Raw genomic sequence first — 16935 nt, forward strand, 5'->3', positions numbered from 1 at the left:
AAAACTAGAAAAGAGTATGGCAGAAACTAGGCATTGATCAAAATTTCACACCATATACCAAAATGAAGTCAAAATGGGTTCATGATTTAGATATAAAGACTGATATTGTAAACAAACTGAGAGAGCAAGTAATAGTTTACCTATCAGATTTATGGGGAACAGAAGAATTCATGACCAAACAGGAGATAGAGAACATTACGAAAAGCAAAATGGATAACTTTTTCTTTTTTTTTTTTAGGCAATTGGGGTTAAGTGACTTGCCCATGATCACACAGCTAGTAAATGTCTGAGGCCAGATTTGAACTCAGGTCCTCCTGAATCCAGGGCTGGTGCTCTATCCACTGTACCATGTAGCAGCCCCTAAAGGCCTCATTTCTAAAATATATAGAGAACTAAGTCAAATTTTTAAAAATACAAGTCATTTCCTAACATAAATGGTCAAAGGATATTAACAGGCAGTTTTCAGATGGAGAAATTAAAGCTATCTATAATCATATGGAAAAGATGCTCTAAATCACTATTGATTAGAGAAATGCAAATTAAAACAGCTCTGAGGTACTACCTCACACCTATCAGATTGGCCAACATGACAAAACAGGAAAATGATAAATGTTGGAAAAGATGTGGGAAAATTGGAACACTAATGCATTGTTGGTGGAATTGTGAACTGATCCAACCATTCTGGAGAACAATTTGGAACTATGCCCAAAGGGCTATAAAACTGTGTATAATCTTTGATCCAGCAGTACCACTACTAGGTCTATATCCCAAAGAGATCATAAAAAAGGGAAAAGGATCCACATGTACAAAAATATTTATAGCAGCTCTTTTTGTGGTAGAAATTGACGAAATGCCCATAAATTGGGGAATGACTGAACAAGTTGTGGTACATGAATGTAATGGAATACTGTTGTGCTAGAAGAAATGATGAGCAGGCGGATTTCAGAAAAACCTGAAAAGACTTACATAAACTGATGCTGAGTGAAGTGAGCAGAACCAGGACAACATTGTATGCAGTAACAACAACATTGTGAAGTGATCAAGTATGATATCCTTAGCTCTTCTCAACAATACAATGATCCAAGACAATTCCAAAAGACTCATGATGGAAAATGCTATCCACATCCAGACAAAGAACTATGGAGTCTGAATGCAGATCAAAGCATACTATTTTTACTTTTTTTGTTTTTTTGTTTTTCATGGTTTTTCCCTTCTGTTCTGATTCTTCCTTCACAACAATAACTAATGTGGAAATATATTTAACATTTAACACTAATCATGATATAGGTTATAAAAAAGAGTGCAAGAAAAAGAAAAAAAAAGAAATTATGAATATGATAAATACAAAGAAGCAAGGAAACATTTAAATGGTCTGATGCAGAGCCTAAAACACAATATACACAACAATCACAACATAGATGTACATAGAAATGTACATAAAAAGAATAACTACAGGGGCAGCTAGGTGGCCCAGTGGATAGAGCACTGGCCCTGGATTCAGAAAGATCTGAGTTCAAATTCAGCCTCAGACACATAATACTTACTAGCTGTGTGACCCTGGGCAAATCACTTAACCCCCACTGCCCAACCAAAAAAAAAAAAAAAGAATAACTACAAAATAATAAAAAGTGAATGTTGCCATGGCAAAACCCCCCCCCAAAACATGCATGGCTCCAAAGAATAGAAAGGAGAAGAATCACACCCCTCAAGTGCACTCCTTTGCAGAAACAGAAGGTCCAGGGGTATGGTACATTGGATATATTTTCAGGCTTTTTAAATGTATTTTAATGTATTTGATGTTCTGCTGATCTTTTGGTCCTCTTCTTTTTCTTTTTTTTTCCTTTAAAAAAGTATTATTTATTATATAGCATTTTTGGATGGGGAGGAATGAAAAGCTAATGAGAGAGATTCTATTAATGTAAAAGACAAAAGATATCAATGAATATTTTAAATCACATCAAAGGTTTTTGATGTACTGCCAATAGGATATGAAGCCAATCATAAAACCATGAAGATCTGGGTTCACCTTCCATTTCTAATAAACACTGGCTCTGTGACCTTGGACAAGTCATTTAATCTCTCAGTGCTCGAGGCAATGGTCTAAGACTAAGTTACAGAAGCTGGACATGGTGGCCCAAGCCTGCAATCCCTGTTAATGGAGGTACTGAAGCTGGTAGATCACTTGAATTCAGGAGTTTTGAGCTTCAGTAGAGGTAAAGCCAATTGGATATAAGTACCAAGTCTGGCATCAATACGGTGGAACCCCAGGAGTTGGGGACCACCAACTGCCAAAGGAGAGGGCTAACCAGCTCAAGTCAGAACCTGAGCAGGTCAAAGCCTCCATGTAGGCCAATGATTGGCTTCTGCATTTCCAACCTGATTGAGTAGGGAAACCTAGTCTAAAAACAAGTAAACAAAAGACTAAAGGTACTAACCTACATTGGTAGTGGGAGTTTCTTTACCTGAGCATTCCCTATATAAATGATCTCACAGACCTAATTCCTATCACTATGATTCAAGATATAAATAAAAACTGTATACAGAAAATACAGTTGTTTTTTTTTAAAAAGCCAGGTGTAGAAGAACAAGAGCCATTCTCCCCAGACAGTTTTCAAGTAAACAAATGAAAGCTTTCAAAAACTATATGAAAAAAATTACTCCAAATCACTAGTAATAACAGAAATGCAAAATACAACTCTAAGGTTCCACTTTACATTTATCAGATTGGCAAAGATGATAAAACAAGAAAATAGCAATAATTAGAATTGTAGTAGGAAAAGAGGAATACTAGTATGCTGCTTGTATAATTGTAAATTAATTTGACCATTCTGGAAAACAACCTGGAATGACATTTTAAAAGTCATTGTGACAGTTAAAATTAAGGTAGAACAAGGCACAAAGTTCTGAGCATGATCAATTTATTGGTAAAAAGTGAATTTACCAATAATTAGCTTAACTAAGACCCCTTTTTATAGTTTTTAGGCGAGTACAGAACAAAAAATAGGACTTCATAGTATGGAACAAGTTATGATTGGTTAACAGAGTTCTATGTCATGAATAATGAAATCAATATGATTGGTTACAGAGCTGAGGCATGGGGGACAGTATGATTTGTTAGAAATTGAGAACGAGGGGCTAGCAAGTTACTCCCTCCTAAGAGAACTAAGAAGTGTTCATTGTTTTGAGTCCATTCGCAGGGTTAGAGATAGTGGACCAGACTTCTTTGGCTAACAAACTAGACATCCTTGAAGGATAGCTTGGTGGTGTAAAGATACTGGACCAGTTTCCCTGGTGTCCACCCGCATTCTTCAAGGGTAACAGATTTCCTTGACAGAAGAATAGAGCAGTGATTAACAAGAGAACTGGATTTCCAAACTTAACTCATCATAAGCCAGCTGAATTCTGAACTAAGTTCAGAGATAAAAAGTCATGACTTAGGCAGTTACAAGACAAAATCAATTAATTGTAAATAGGATCAATTGAGAGATGATACAGAATCAATCTGATTATTTCATTACTAAAAATGTCCCTATTCTCTGACACAGCAATACTATTATCAGTGACATATCACAAAGGTGTCAAGGAAAAAAGAAAAGGACCTGAATGCATAAACAAATGAAAACGTTCAATATGAAAAAATGCTACAAAATGTGTAAATATATATAAATGCACAAATACACAAAAATAATCATAGCAACACTTTTTGTGGAGGCACAGACCTAAAAATAATATAGGCAACCATCAATTAGGAAATGGCTGAATAAATTATAGTAGATGAATGCGATAAAAGTTTTATCAGGCTATAAGAAAGGATGAATATGATGGATTCAGAAAAATATAAAAAAGAATGATGAACTGATACAGAGTTAAATGAACAGAGCTAGGGAAACTACTTACACAATGACAACAACATTAATCTGAGGGGAAGTAACTTCAAAAGATCTTAGAACTCTCAGCAGAACAGTGACTAAACCTGTCTTTAAAACACTGATTCAACATACTTCCCAAATTCTTGGCAGAGTAGGAATGGATTAGAAGTAGAGAATGAGATATGCATTCTCAGACACAGCCAATTTGCTCATTCATTTTGTATGAATTTAAATATATGTGGGTGTATATATGCATGTATATATACATATACATACACACATATGTATGCATATATGTATATATGTTACAAGAGAAAGCTTCTACTTCAGGGAAGGATGCAGAAGAGAAAATTAGTAGATAAAAGGGAAGAAAGAGCTTCAATAAAACATTTTTAAATATTCAGAAGAAAAAATGCAGAAAGGGACACAGCAGTTTTGTTGCTACTTTGTTAAACTGTATAGATATGTGTGTATATATATATTATATATGTGATATATATCATTTACTTAGAGAAAAAACAAACTGTAACAGTAGTCAAAATTTCTCATATTATCATCTTTTCTGTTCTTGGTTTCTCGAAATGTTTGTTTTTGTTAACGATTAAGCTCACAATAAAGAATAAAATTTTATAGATTTAATTTTTTTTTAAAAGACAAACACACCAGTGCACTATTGGTGAAGCTGTGAAATGGTCTGACCAATTTAGAAAGCAATGTGAAATTATGCTAAGTGACTAAAATGCCCATATCCTTTGACCTAGATATCTCACTGCTAGGCATATTCTCCGAAGAGGTCAAAGACAGAAAGAAAAGTCCCACATACACTTTTTGTAGTTAACTCATCATAATACCAAATTCTTTGGAAACAAAGTAGATGTCCAACAACTGGAGAACAATTAAATAAATTGCTATACATTTGTTATTGTTGTTTAATTATTTTCAGTTATGTCCTACTACTCTTTGCGACCCCATTTGGGGTTTTCTTTCTTTTTTTAAAATTCCATTTAGTATTTTATTTTTCCTCAGTTACATGTAAAAACAATTTTTAACATTTGTTTTTAAAACTGAGTTACAAATTCTCTTCCTTCCTCCCTCCCTACCCCACCCTCCATTGAGAAGGTAAGCAATTTGATATAGGTTATATATATAGGTTAGTATATGTGTAGTCATGCAAAACACTTCCATAACAGTCACGTTGTAAAAGACTAACTGTATTTCCCTGCATTCTATTCCCCCCGCCCCTGTTTATTCTATTCTCTCTCTCCTTTCACCTTGTCCTTCCTCAAAAGTGTTTTGCTTCTGATTTCCCCCTCCCCCAATCTGCCCTTTCTCATTCAGGGCTTTCTTGGCAAAGACACCAGAGTGGTTTGCTATTTCCTTATTCAGCTCATTTTACAGATGAGGAAACTAAGGCAAACAGGGTTAAGTGATTTGCCCAGGGTCACACAGCTAGTGAGTATCTGAGGCCACATTTGAACTCAGAGAGATGAGTCTTCCTGACTCCAGGCCCAGCACTCTATCTACTGTGCCACCTAGCTGCTTGCTATATATGTACATGACAAATAAGAAATTAACATGAAAAATATAGGGAAGCATGGGAAGATTTTATGATGCAAAGTACATAGAACCAAGAAAACAATACACACAATGACCACAAAAACCACGTAAATGGAAATAACAAAACAATCCCAATTGAATGCTGTGTAACTATAATGAGTGATGAGAGTACACTTTCCATCTTTTCTTCTTGGTAGAAGTAAGGTATTACACCTCTATGGAACACCACATATACCAGACATGAATGATGTGCTGGTTGGTTTTTCCCCCTGTGGCTTTTTTCTCCCTCTGCTACCTTCTTCATCATGAGATGGCTCTCAAAGTGGGAGAGGAAAGGATATCTTGGGATATAAAGATGATGTAAAACCAAAAGATATCAATGAGAGGGAGGGAGGGAGGGGGAGAGGGAGGGAGAGAGAGAGAGAGAGAGAGAGAGAGAGAGAGAGAGAGAGAGAGAGAGACTGAGAAACAGTCTTCATCTCTGGTCCTATACTTCCTAACTTGGTACAAGATTAAATGATTTTTAAAACCATTATTCATATGGGCTTTGTGTCCATAATTCATTTTGTATTTAAAAAATTGCAGTGGGCTGCATATTTTTACATATAGATTCTATATGCCTGTGATTCTGTGAGTAAGGGATTTGTGAACTCAGTACACAGAGATCTAAATTTATATTCTGAAATCAGCTCTCTGGCACATTTATGAATAGCAGTGCACTAGTTTGGGGTTTGGTTTTGTTTTTTTTTTACCTCATGGAGGTTGGGTAAATTTATCTCTTCCACATAATGTTCCTTGAACAAATTTGACATTGACTATCCCATAATGCTCCTTCTCTTGCAAACTATTTTAGTACTGGATGCTACTCTTTAGCCAACCAGTCTTGGGAAATTCTCTTCATGAGGCTTCAGGGATAAGAATCTTCTGGAGACTGCAAAAATGACAGAGCTCAGATCATCAGCCCTAGGAGAACAAGGTAATTACAAGAATCTGTAGAGATTCCAAAAGATAGAGGGAATAAATATCCCCAAAAGATTAGAATCCTTTTAGAAGGCCGGGAATCAGCCCATTCAAGGATTTTTAGGACCTGTCTTTCAATCAACAAACCATTGAGAGTAGATACCATCCAAAGCTGATAACCAAGGCCTATCTCAACCCTGACCTTTCCCTGTAGAATCTCCACCTGGCTTCAAGTTCCAAAGGTGACTCAGAGTCAGGAAACATTGATGTATAACTCCCAAGTTTATATATCTAGCCCTGGCTTCTTGCCTGGGAAGCAAGAAAGAATGCCATAGATAGAGTGCTGGACTGGGAACCAGAAGACCCAGATTTGAATCCTTCCCCAGATATCAACCATTGCCTCAGACACAGCACGACTAAAATTCAATTAATCATCTTTACCCTAAATCAGCTGTCCATTACTTTTTCTTTCCAGTCCCACTACCATTATCCTAATTCATTTAGGTCTTATCACTTCATACTAACAACTGCAACAGCCTCCTAACTGTTTTCTCCTTCCTTCTTTGTCCTCCCTCTATAATCCTATTCACAGCTATCAGATGAATCTTTCAAAAACAATGTTTTTTTACCATGCCATTCCTCTATTCAAAAATTTTCAAGGTTCTCTATAACCTACAAGATAAAGTCTCAATCTTTTAGCTTTGCAATTAACACCCTACACAATCTGGTCCCAACCTACTTTTCTACCTAAATCTTCACTATTATACAATGCAAATACTTCATTCTATCTCAACTGATTTATGTACTATCCCCAAATGAAGGTGCCTCCAGCTCCCCACCACATATGTTCCTTCTTCCTCCTCCTCATCTTGGTCCAGCTCAAGTCCCATCTGCTCCATGGAGCCTTCCATTCAACGCCAATTTCACCTCCAATAATCTTCCCTTCTTCTGACCTCAGCACTTATCTACACTATTCATTTGACATCGAATCACCTACAACCTCCTTCTATTGTTGCACATTTATGTGCCTGTCCTTTCTTCCTAACTAGCATGCAAGCTCATTGGTAGGACAGGAATTATTTTTATACTTTGCATTCCTTACAGCTCCTGGCAGGTGCTCAGTAAATGTTGACTGATTAAAGGCATGAATGGCTAAAGCCCTTGTAACAATAACAGCTGATATTTATTTTGTTCTTTAAGGTTTACAAGGATCTGCATCTACATTATCCCATTTGATCCTCAAAATAACCCTAAGAATGAGTACCAACCACTATCCCCATTTTACAGATGAACAAACCGTGCCTCAGAAAGACTGAATGCCTTAGCCAGGGTCACTCAGATAGTCTGTGTCCTGGGTGAGGGGTGGGAGATTAAAAACCAGATTTCTCCTTACTCCAAGTTAAGCATTCATTCACCTCCCCTACTTGATAGGGTTGGGATCTAGACCCCAGAAAGGAAAAACCCTGGACTTTCTCACATGGCCAAATCTCTGGCTTTCACCTGAGGCTTTAATTCCATCAACTGGCCTTTCATTGTGGCTACACCCAATCTCACAATTCTCAGTTAGCCTTAATTTAGCCTAGTCCTAATCCTAGCTATTCTCCCTTGGCCACATGATCCAGGTCCCTGGCATTCTACTACCTCCACCCCCAGCAGACTACTTGGCCACCCCTAGATCCCTACCACAGTCTTGCTGTATATAAAGTCAATCTTGTCTCCACTAAAGTGCTCAGGTTCTTACAATCTAGCCAATAGCTTACTAACGTTCAGACTCCTTAAGAGTCTGCCCAATATGACAGATGTTCTAATAAACCTTGTCTTTGGCTGAAAGGAGGCTTGGGTCGAATTCTTTCGGGCAGGACCCACGTGTTGTGATTTTGGGGTCCCAGCACCCCTAAACCTCAACATACCCAAACACTCATGTTTCCCTTCCTAGTTCTGCCAATGGCAACATCACTGTCTCCATTACAAAGCTCAGAACCTTGGAGTCATCTTTGAGATTTTCCCTTTCTTCAGACCCACATTTAGTCACTTTCTCTCATGCCATGTTCCTGTAATGCTAATTCTGCTGAAAGTTTACTACCAAGTTTGGTATATGGCAAGCATATCAGCACTTCTTCGGGAACATATTGACGTCACTAGGGCTGTGTACAATACTTTCTTTAGATGTTTTAAAATATGTTTTCTGGAAAGGTTTCAAGTGATGTGCAAATCAGTGTTTCCTAAAGCTTAGAAGTGATTCATGTCCAGGAATTCCTGAGCCCATCACAGTAGGACTAGGTTCTTGAGGGTATTTTAGCTCCATATTCCCAGTGTGTATAAGTCTAGTTCTGAGGTTGGGAATATTTAACATTTTCAGTGAAGCAATTTAAAATGAAGAATAAATTCTTAACAGAATTTTTTCATGTCCATGGTTACCAGCTGCTCACATCACATACGCCTAATTTACAAGCCCATCTCAGATCAACAAAAGTGGTTTCACTTCTACACAAACTTAATTAGAAAACCACTTTGATTTTTTTTTTTATTTTGGGGGCATCCAGTTATTGACGAAATCTTACTTATTAAGATTTCTCCATTTTCCAAGTCAAAGAGTAATTGCTGTGTCAATTTAACCCGAGTTTTGTTTTAAAATTTAAAATTCAGCAGCCACAGAAACATCGGCCCACTAGGTTCCCACCCCTGACCTAAGCTGACAACAGATTTTAAAACTCAGGCTAATCTCTGTCCCAGACCAGTTCCAAATTCAAGTATTATTTCCATTTCTTTTGTGAGAGGTAAGCAGTGATTTTTTTTTCATCCATACTGACAAAGAGTTAGGTTTGATAATAAAGAACTTTCCATTTTTCAAAAGATAAAAATTCTCATGGACTTCTGAAGGTAGTACAGACCTTAAAATGAATTTAAAAAAAAATGTTAAGCATTATATCAGAGAGCAGGGTCACTGATTTTAAAAGTTTTTCCTAAAAAATACTGCATGGCATAAACATTGGGCAAAAACTGAATTCGCACACAGTCGAGTTATCAATAGAACTACACAAATTACTTTAAACAGTGTTCAAAGAAACTCTAAGCAAGTAAAAATTTTCTTCAGTCTAAATCATAAGTCTAAATGGAGTTTGTACTGGTCCACTTAATCAACATACTGGGATCAAATGAGTTTTAAAACAGGATTTACACATCTTCCACAATGCTGATAAAGCTGCCCAGGAGATTTCCATACACTGTGGGGGACTGCAATATTCACTTCTGCTAATAAGAACTGAAAAATATAAAACATGCTGATTAAACAGAATATTCACTTTCCTTGACTAGTGTGGGCATGTTCTTCAATTCTTGAAGGAAGCTAGGACACTAATTACAACAGCTTTTAAAGCTTTTCTGAGAATCCTATTGAAGTATTTGGACTCTGAATAAATATGATCAGATATACTTAGTGCCAAAGTAATTGGGTGTGTTTTTCAGGTAGTGTAAACTAAACTGATGAATTAAAATTTGATGAAAATGTACCTTTTCCCCCGAGGAACTCTATACAACCAAGACGCAAAAATCCCACAACTCACAATAGAATCTAAGCATATTTAAAACATACGCCTCGACTTGTGTATAGTTTGTTCGGTTAACTAAGGGGATTATTCTACACCAAGTGAAACCAACTGAGAGTCTCACATAACTCATTTAAGTCAATGTCTTTCACCTAACTAAAAGGTTCTAAGAATGAACCTAACCAACTGGTTTATGGTGTTTGGTTTTTTCCTACTTTCGCCTCCCCTGCTCTTGGCTGGAGATGCTAACGAGCGGCCAAGGGATTAAAAAGGTCCGGATAGGAGGAGGCTGAAGTGGCCGAGACAGGAGCCTACGACCGAAAAAGCCAGGGCTGCTTGCTTACAAACAAGTTCAGTTCTGACCATGGCTGGTAGTAAGCAGTAGACACAGTTTAGAAGGTTCCATAAGGGAGGGTAAATTTCGTCCCCTTGGGTCAACAGCCTTCAGTGGAAGGATAAGTTGGAAACCGTTTTCTTGGAGCCTTGCTGACCTACCCACCAGCGCTTCTTAGACGTGCCCATGATTTAAAAAAAAAAAAAAAAAAAAGGCATTTCCATGCTCTAAGGTGCTCAGAGGGCTGAAGAAGCTGAGTAAACGTCTGGGTTGGCCCGCCCCACTCTGGTGACAGCCCTTGCCAGGATGGCTGGGCTGCTGCAGCCTCAGCACCTGGCCAGAGCCGAGATCCCGCACCTAAGTGCGGCCCACACCGAGAGGAGGAGCCACGGGGTGGAGGGTCGAGGAAGAGGGAAGACGACCTCGGGGGGGGGGGGGGGGCTGACCTTTTTCCTACTGACAGCGCTAGACCCGTACATCCTGCTGTTTCTCAGAGAGCGGCACGAAGCACATTTCTCCTCTTGGGCAGGAAAAAAAAACAAACCACCAAGTAGACTCCCGGGTGTGAGCGCGCGCGTGTGTGTGTGCGTGTGCGTGTGTGAGAGTGTGTGTCGGACAGCAGGCCGGAGAGGAGGACGGCGAAGATGGTCAAAAGTAGGCTTTGTCGGTCCCCTGGCCAGCAGTCGGTCCTGGGACTACATCTCCCAGGCTGCTCTGGGCTGCCCCTGCGTCGTGACCCCGGTGCGCGCGGGAGGCGGCGACTCTTACCTCACAGAGGTAGCCCCGCCGCCAGCCTCCGCTCCTCGGCCGCGGTCCATGCACCGGAACCCCGGGGAGACGGGCAGGACCCCGCGCCGCGATCGCCGCCTCCCAGCCCAGGCCCCTCCTTCCGCCGCCGCCTCCTCACCCTCCTCCCTCCCCCGCGTCCTCCCGGAGTCCAGAGGTCGCTCCGAGCCGCTTCCGCCGCCGCGCCTCCCGGGGAGGCCGTGAGGAGAGCTCGCCGCGTCTGGAGCGCGGCTGAGGCCTAGCCCGCCCGCCCACCTCCTCCGCCGCTGCCGCCGCTATTGTCCCCTCTGGGGCCCGGCGCTCGCCGCTGCCGCCTACGCCGCCGCCGCTGCCCGGCCCCGCGGGGAGGGCCTAAAGAAGATGCCCGATCAAGCCCTGCAGCAGATGCTGGACAGGTACGGGTAGCGGCGGGCTGGGCCGGGCCGGGCGGGCCGGCCCGAGCTTCGGTTTCGGTGGTCTGACCGGTTTGGGGAGGGGGTGGGGTGGGAGGGAACAGAGAGACGAGAGCGGGGTCTGCGGAACCCAGAAAGTTGTGTTAGCCCCTTCCCTCCCACACGGGGCGTGTGGGCACGGGCCGGTTTGGTCCCCACGATTCCTCGCCCCCCAGGGTCAGGAGAGACCTGCACGTCAGAGAAGACCCTTAATCCAAATGGCTTAAAATGGGGGGCTGGTTGGAAAATGGAAGCGTTGGGGGGGTGGGGGGGGAACGCTCCGACGGAGTTTTGCCAAAGATTTGACTCCTAATTCGATTCAGCAAATGTTTCTTTAGCTCCTGCTCTTTTGCACTGGGAATAAAAGCAACAACAACAACAAAAAACCAAACTGAAACAGCCCCTGCCCTTAACGAGCTTACCCTTTGTACAGAAATACCAAGTAATTTCAGGAGAGGGAGGAAACAGAAACCGAAACTCAAAAGGAGAAGAACCAGGATCACAGAAAACTTGAAATTCCCTTGAGGTCTAGAGAGCCTGTTTTGTCTCATGTGGAAAGAAGAGCTGGGTTACCTCTAAATTCTCTTCAGCAAACGTTTACGAGTACCTCCTATGTGCTATAAGCATTGGGGATTTTACATACATATATTTGTATATGTATACATATATGTATATATACATATATTTGTATATGTAAACACATAAAAAGAATCTATACATAGATACACATACATACATATATGTATATATGTGTGTATATATACACACACACACACACACACACACATATATATATATAAAAAGAAAGGGGAGAGAGAATGAATCCTTCCTTCGAGAATCTTACATTTCACTAGGGAAAAGCAACACGTACACCCATGAGCAAATACGAAGTAATTTGAGGAGTGAGTAAACTACTGGGGGAGGGGATGAGGAAGGCTTCCTAGAGGCAGTGGCACCTGAGCCTTGCCAGAGCCCAAGGGGGTGTGACTCTCCCACTGGTTTAAACCTCCAAATTCTAGTAACCTGGCATAATCACTAATGGAAAACCTGGTAGGCTGGTTTGCATTTCCCCAGGATCCAAGCAAGAAAGCCAGGAGGTAGCAGCTTTGTTGAGATGCAAGTTAGCAGTAGTAGATAATATGAAAACAGCCATAAGTCTACCACTCAATGATTAACATTTTCTAGTGTCACTCATGATTGTTTGAGGGTGGTATAAACCATATTGAGGTCTGTTTTTTCCCTGTTTATATTTATTTTGTATGTACTTACATGTCTCCTCCACTGAATTCCTGCTCCTTGAGAGTGGGGTTTGTGTCAATCTGGGCATCTGTATTCCCAGGGCTTAGTACATTTCCTGGCATGTATATAGGCTTACTGACTGTCTGGTAGCTTCTTGCATGAAGTCATCACCCTTTACAAGGGCCTGGGTCTCACCATAATTCCATTGAGAAACACCTTGTTATCCCTGTCCTCAAGAAGCTTACATGATGGGTTTAGAGAAGAGACAATTGTACGCAGAAAAGTAAATGCAAAATACAAAAGTAATTTCTGGGGAGAGGGCACTAGGAGCTGAGAGGAAAAGCCTACTGTAGGAGATGGTTCTGGAATAGGGTACACTAATACTGAGGGAGCAGGGATGGAGCAAAGGAGGCTGAGAAAGAATAGCCAGACAAGTAGGAAAAGTAGCAAAGAGTGGTGTCATAAAAACCCAAGGGAGACAGAGAATCCAGGACAAGAAAGCAGTAGTTTCAAAGGCTGCCAAGTTCAGATGGGACAAAAGAACAGGCCATGGATTTAGCAGTTCAGAGAGCAGTTTTTTAACATTAACTGGTAAGACTTAGTCTCCTTGACCAATGAGGGAGCTGGAACTAGAAACTGTGACTTCCTGAGTTCCTGCCCAACAGTCTTTGTTTATCTCCTGGTCCAGTGAATTGTCTAGACTAACGGGTACTTTGAAGCATATCTCGGATCTTCTTTCCTGAGTCAGCAAATAGTTACAACCCTTTTGGGATAGTACAAGCTGTACAATAAGATAGTGAATTTATTTTTCCTCCTTTTGAGGCAATCCTCACTTGTTTATGGCTAATCTTCAGGCATGACCTAAAATAAGGATGAGTGTATTCCGCACCCATTTCCACTGAGGCTCTGCCTAACCAATAATATGAAACCTAGAAAGCCTGAAGGTATTGGGTGTATCCTTTGGAGCAATGGTGCCCAACCCAAATAGAAATGGGGGCCACTAAAAGATATATTAGGATCCCTGCAAATGTATATTGACTAGAAAGCCACAAATTAACATTATTTATGTTTTTGTGTATTTTTGTTTTATTTTATTATTTTTATTTATTTTTTATTTTATTTATTAAATACTTGCCAATTACATTTTAATTCGGGTCATTCCCCAAATCCTCCTATTTGACACCTGCTCTGGAGGATTTATAGGAGGACTTGGATGAGATTCATCCAAGATGAAAAGTATAGATTTGAATACTCATAAAATAGGAACGTTTAAGTTTCTAAATGAAACCATGTACTTGTTTCTCTGGTGGAGTGACCCATGGCAAACAGAGACCTGCTGCATCCCTCACAAATGAACCTAGTTCCCCAGTTATCCTGATTATTCAGAGTCTAGAAGGTCACCTCGTTTTCCTCTCGTTGTCCCTGGGAACAGAGGCAGATGACATATTTGACTGTCAGTGACATTTGATCAGAGGGACCAATACCCAATCCTTGTCCAGTGAGGTCATAATATTTTAGGTACATTCCAACTCACATGTGACATAAGGGCCTTTTACTTGTTCTTTATGGATAACATTAATTTTAGAAACATTGTGTAGAAAGACCACTGGTTCTGGAGTCAGGATTTGGATATTTCTGCTCTGCTACTTACTAGCCATGTGAACTTGGGCAAATCAATTAGAATATCTTGGAATTCTCTAATTTCTTTCAAAACTCAGCTCAGGGGTCACATCCTACAAAATCATTTTCCTGATTTTCCACCCCTCCAAAAATTTTACTTTGTATCTGTTTAGTATATACTTATGTGCATGTTGTCTTCCTGGATAGAATATAAGCTCCTTGAGGTTTCTTTCTTTTAAATCTTTGTACTCCCAATGTCTGTCTCATAGTAGGCACTTAGTAAATGCTTGTTATTTGATTGATCTTAAGAGCTATTGGTAACCGGGGAATATCTCCCTGACTGTACTTCCAAATATATCTCTGAAATCCTGGAAAGTCCTGGACCCCCAGTGACATAACCTAACCTATCTACTTAATGCTGTAGGCACCTAAAGATAAACAATATTAGTACTAGTTTATGTTCATATTGTGCTTTAAGGTGTGCAAAGTACTTTGTATATATTATTTCATTTGATATCCTCACCTAGAAATAATGACCTGATGTTCCGGCTTCTAGAGGGATGACCAAGTTTGTGGGCACAAAATGGGATTTTTATTCAATGTCTTAAGCATTAGTATAAAGTTACTTTATATCCTAGTTTATCTCTTAATAAAAGGACATGACAGAGAATAGGTAGAAAAAGGAAAAAAGTTTGACCTCTGTAACCTGTCATTGCTGTTAGTTTCAGTTGCATATATCAAGTTGAGTTTGTTGTCAACCTAAAAAACCTCAGGAATGTTTTTCTTTCTATAAGACAACAGTAGTGTTCTTTTGCTCCTAGGTCACGGTGCAAAGTGTTAGGAATCTGTAATAAAAACTTATATCTGTCTTTCATGATTACAACTACTAATAGTTATGTGTGTGCGTGTGTATGTGTATATGTCTGTATGTATGAGGAAACTGCCAAGGAAAACGATACCATTTCATACAACATTAATGATGTTTTCAGTTGGCATCACTTAATGTTGCAAGCCATTTAAGCTATAAAAAAAAATTTATTATTGAAAGAAAACTTGAGTTGTATTGTTATTTTACTAACTTTGGTATAGTGACTAGTTATTATATCGGATATATTTTGAATTTGGCTAGTGTAGTGCTTAAAGGCAAAAAGCAAGTATATTTTCTTTATTTTTACCCTTTCTATATTGTTCCTGATTACATGTGAAAACAATTTTTTACATTTGTGTTTTAAAATTTTGAATTTCAAATTCTTTCTCTTTCCCTCCCCTCCCCCTTCACTGAGAAGGCAAGCGACTTGATGTAGGTTATACATGTACAGTCATGCAAAATATATTTTTATATTAGTCATATTGTAAGAGAAAACACAGACAAAAAGCCCCAAGAAAAAATAAAGAAAAATTTTTAAAAGTATACTTTGATCTGTATTTAGACTCTGTCAGTTCTTTCTGTAGAGGTGGATAGCATTTTTCACCATAAGTCCTTTGGAATTTTCTGAGATCGTTGTATTGCTGAGAATGGCTTGATCATCATTGTGTACAGTCTTCTGGTTCTGCTCACTCTGGTTTGTGTGAGCTCATTTAAGTTTTTCCAGGTTTTTCTGAAGACATCCTGCTCTTCATTTCTTATAGCACAACAGTATTTCATCAAAATAATTTATCATTACTTGTTCATTCATTCCTAATTGATAAGCATTACCTCAATTTCCAGTTCTTTGCCACCACAAAAGAAGTTGCTAGAAATATTTTTGTATATAGGTCCTTTCTTTTTTCCCTTTTTTTTTTTGGTTGAATTGGTTTTGCTTGTGTAAAAACTTTTAAATTTAAGGTTGATTACCAGAATTATCCATTTTACATCCCTTAATGCTTTCTAGTTCTTGTTCTTCCATTATTTGTAGATCTGACAGGTAAACTATTCCATGCTTCCCTAATTTGCTTATGGTTTCACCATTTGTGTCTAAATCATGTAATCTGCCCTGCATATCTGCTTCCATTTTATGGGTGAGTTCATCTCCTTCATATTCACATTTCCCTCCATCTTACTTCCCACCCCCTCCTGTTTATCCTTCTCTCTTTTCTTTCACCCTGATCCTCCTCAAAAGTGTTTTGCTTCTGACCACCGCCTCCCATAATCCACTCTCCCTTCTATCAATCACATTCATATTTCTCTTATTCTCTTCCCCTCCTACTTCCCAAAAGGTACCCAGCTAAGTATGTATGATATTCTCTCTTTGAGCCAGTTCTGATGAGAGTAAGGTTCAAGTGTTGCCTACCACCCTTCCCATCTTCGATCTTTTGTGTCAGATAATTTACCCCATTCTATCGTTCCCTTCACCCAGTGCATCCCTCTTTCACACACAGACACCCACACACCCACACCCACACACACACACACACGAGATGATATCATCCCATCATAGTCAATTCATACTTGTGCTTTCTGTCTATGTATACTCCTTCCAACTGCTCTAATAATGATAAAGTTCTTAGGAGTTACGAGAATCATCTTCCCATGTAGGAATGTAAACAGTTGAATCTTATTGAATCCCTTATGATTTCTCTTCCCTGTTTACTTTTTTTATATTTCTCTTTGAGTA

General features: G+C 39.5%; 2 protein-coding genes across 2 annotated transcripts in view; one reads left to right on the forward strand and one right to left on the reverse strand.

Annotated features, from left to right (window-relative positions):
* The window catches only part of CPEB3 (cytoplasmic polyadenylation element binding protein 3), a 229460-nt gene extending 218676 nt beyond the window's left edge, over positions 1-10784 (reverse strand). The window contains exon 1 of the mRNA XM_027839883.1: positions 10712-10784. The gene's annotated coding sequence lies outside the window, so the exon portion shown is untranslated. The remainder of the gene's footprint in view (positions 1-10711) is intronic.
* Positions 10785-11364: 580 nt separating this feature from the next.
* The window catches only part of MARCH5 (membrane associated ring-CH-type finger 5), a 54613-nt gene continuing 49042 nt past the window's right edge, over positions 11365-16935 (forward strand). The window contains exon 1 of the mRNA XM_027839853.1: positions 11365-11446. Coding sequence (XP_027695654.1) covers positions 11412-11446 — 35 coding nt within the window. The 5' untranslated portion in view covers positions 11365-11411. The remainder of the gene's footprint in view (positions 11447-16935) is intronic.

The sequence above is a fragment of the Vombatus ursinus genome, unplaced genomic scaffold, assembly GCF_900497805.2.
Source record: "Vombatus ursinus unplaced genomic scaffold, bare-nosed wombat genome assembly UNPS02014833.1, whole genome shotgun sequence".
Classification (NCBI taxonomy): Eukaryota; Metazoa; Chordata; class Mammalia; order Diprotodontia; family Vombatidae; genus Vombatus; species Vombatus ursinus.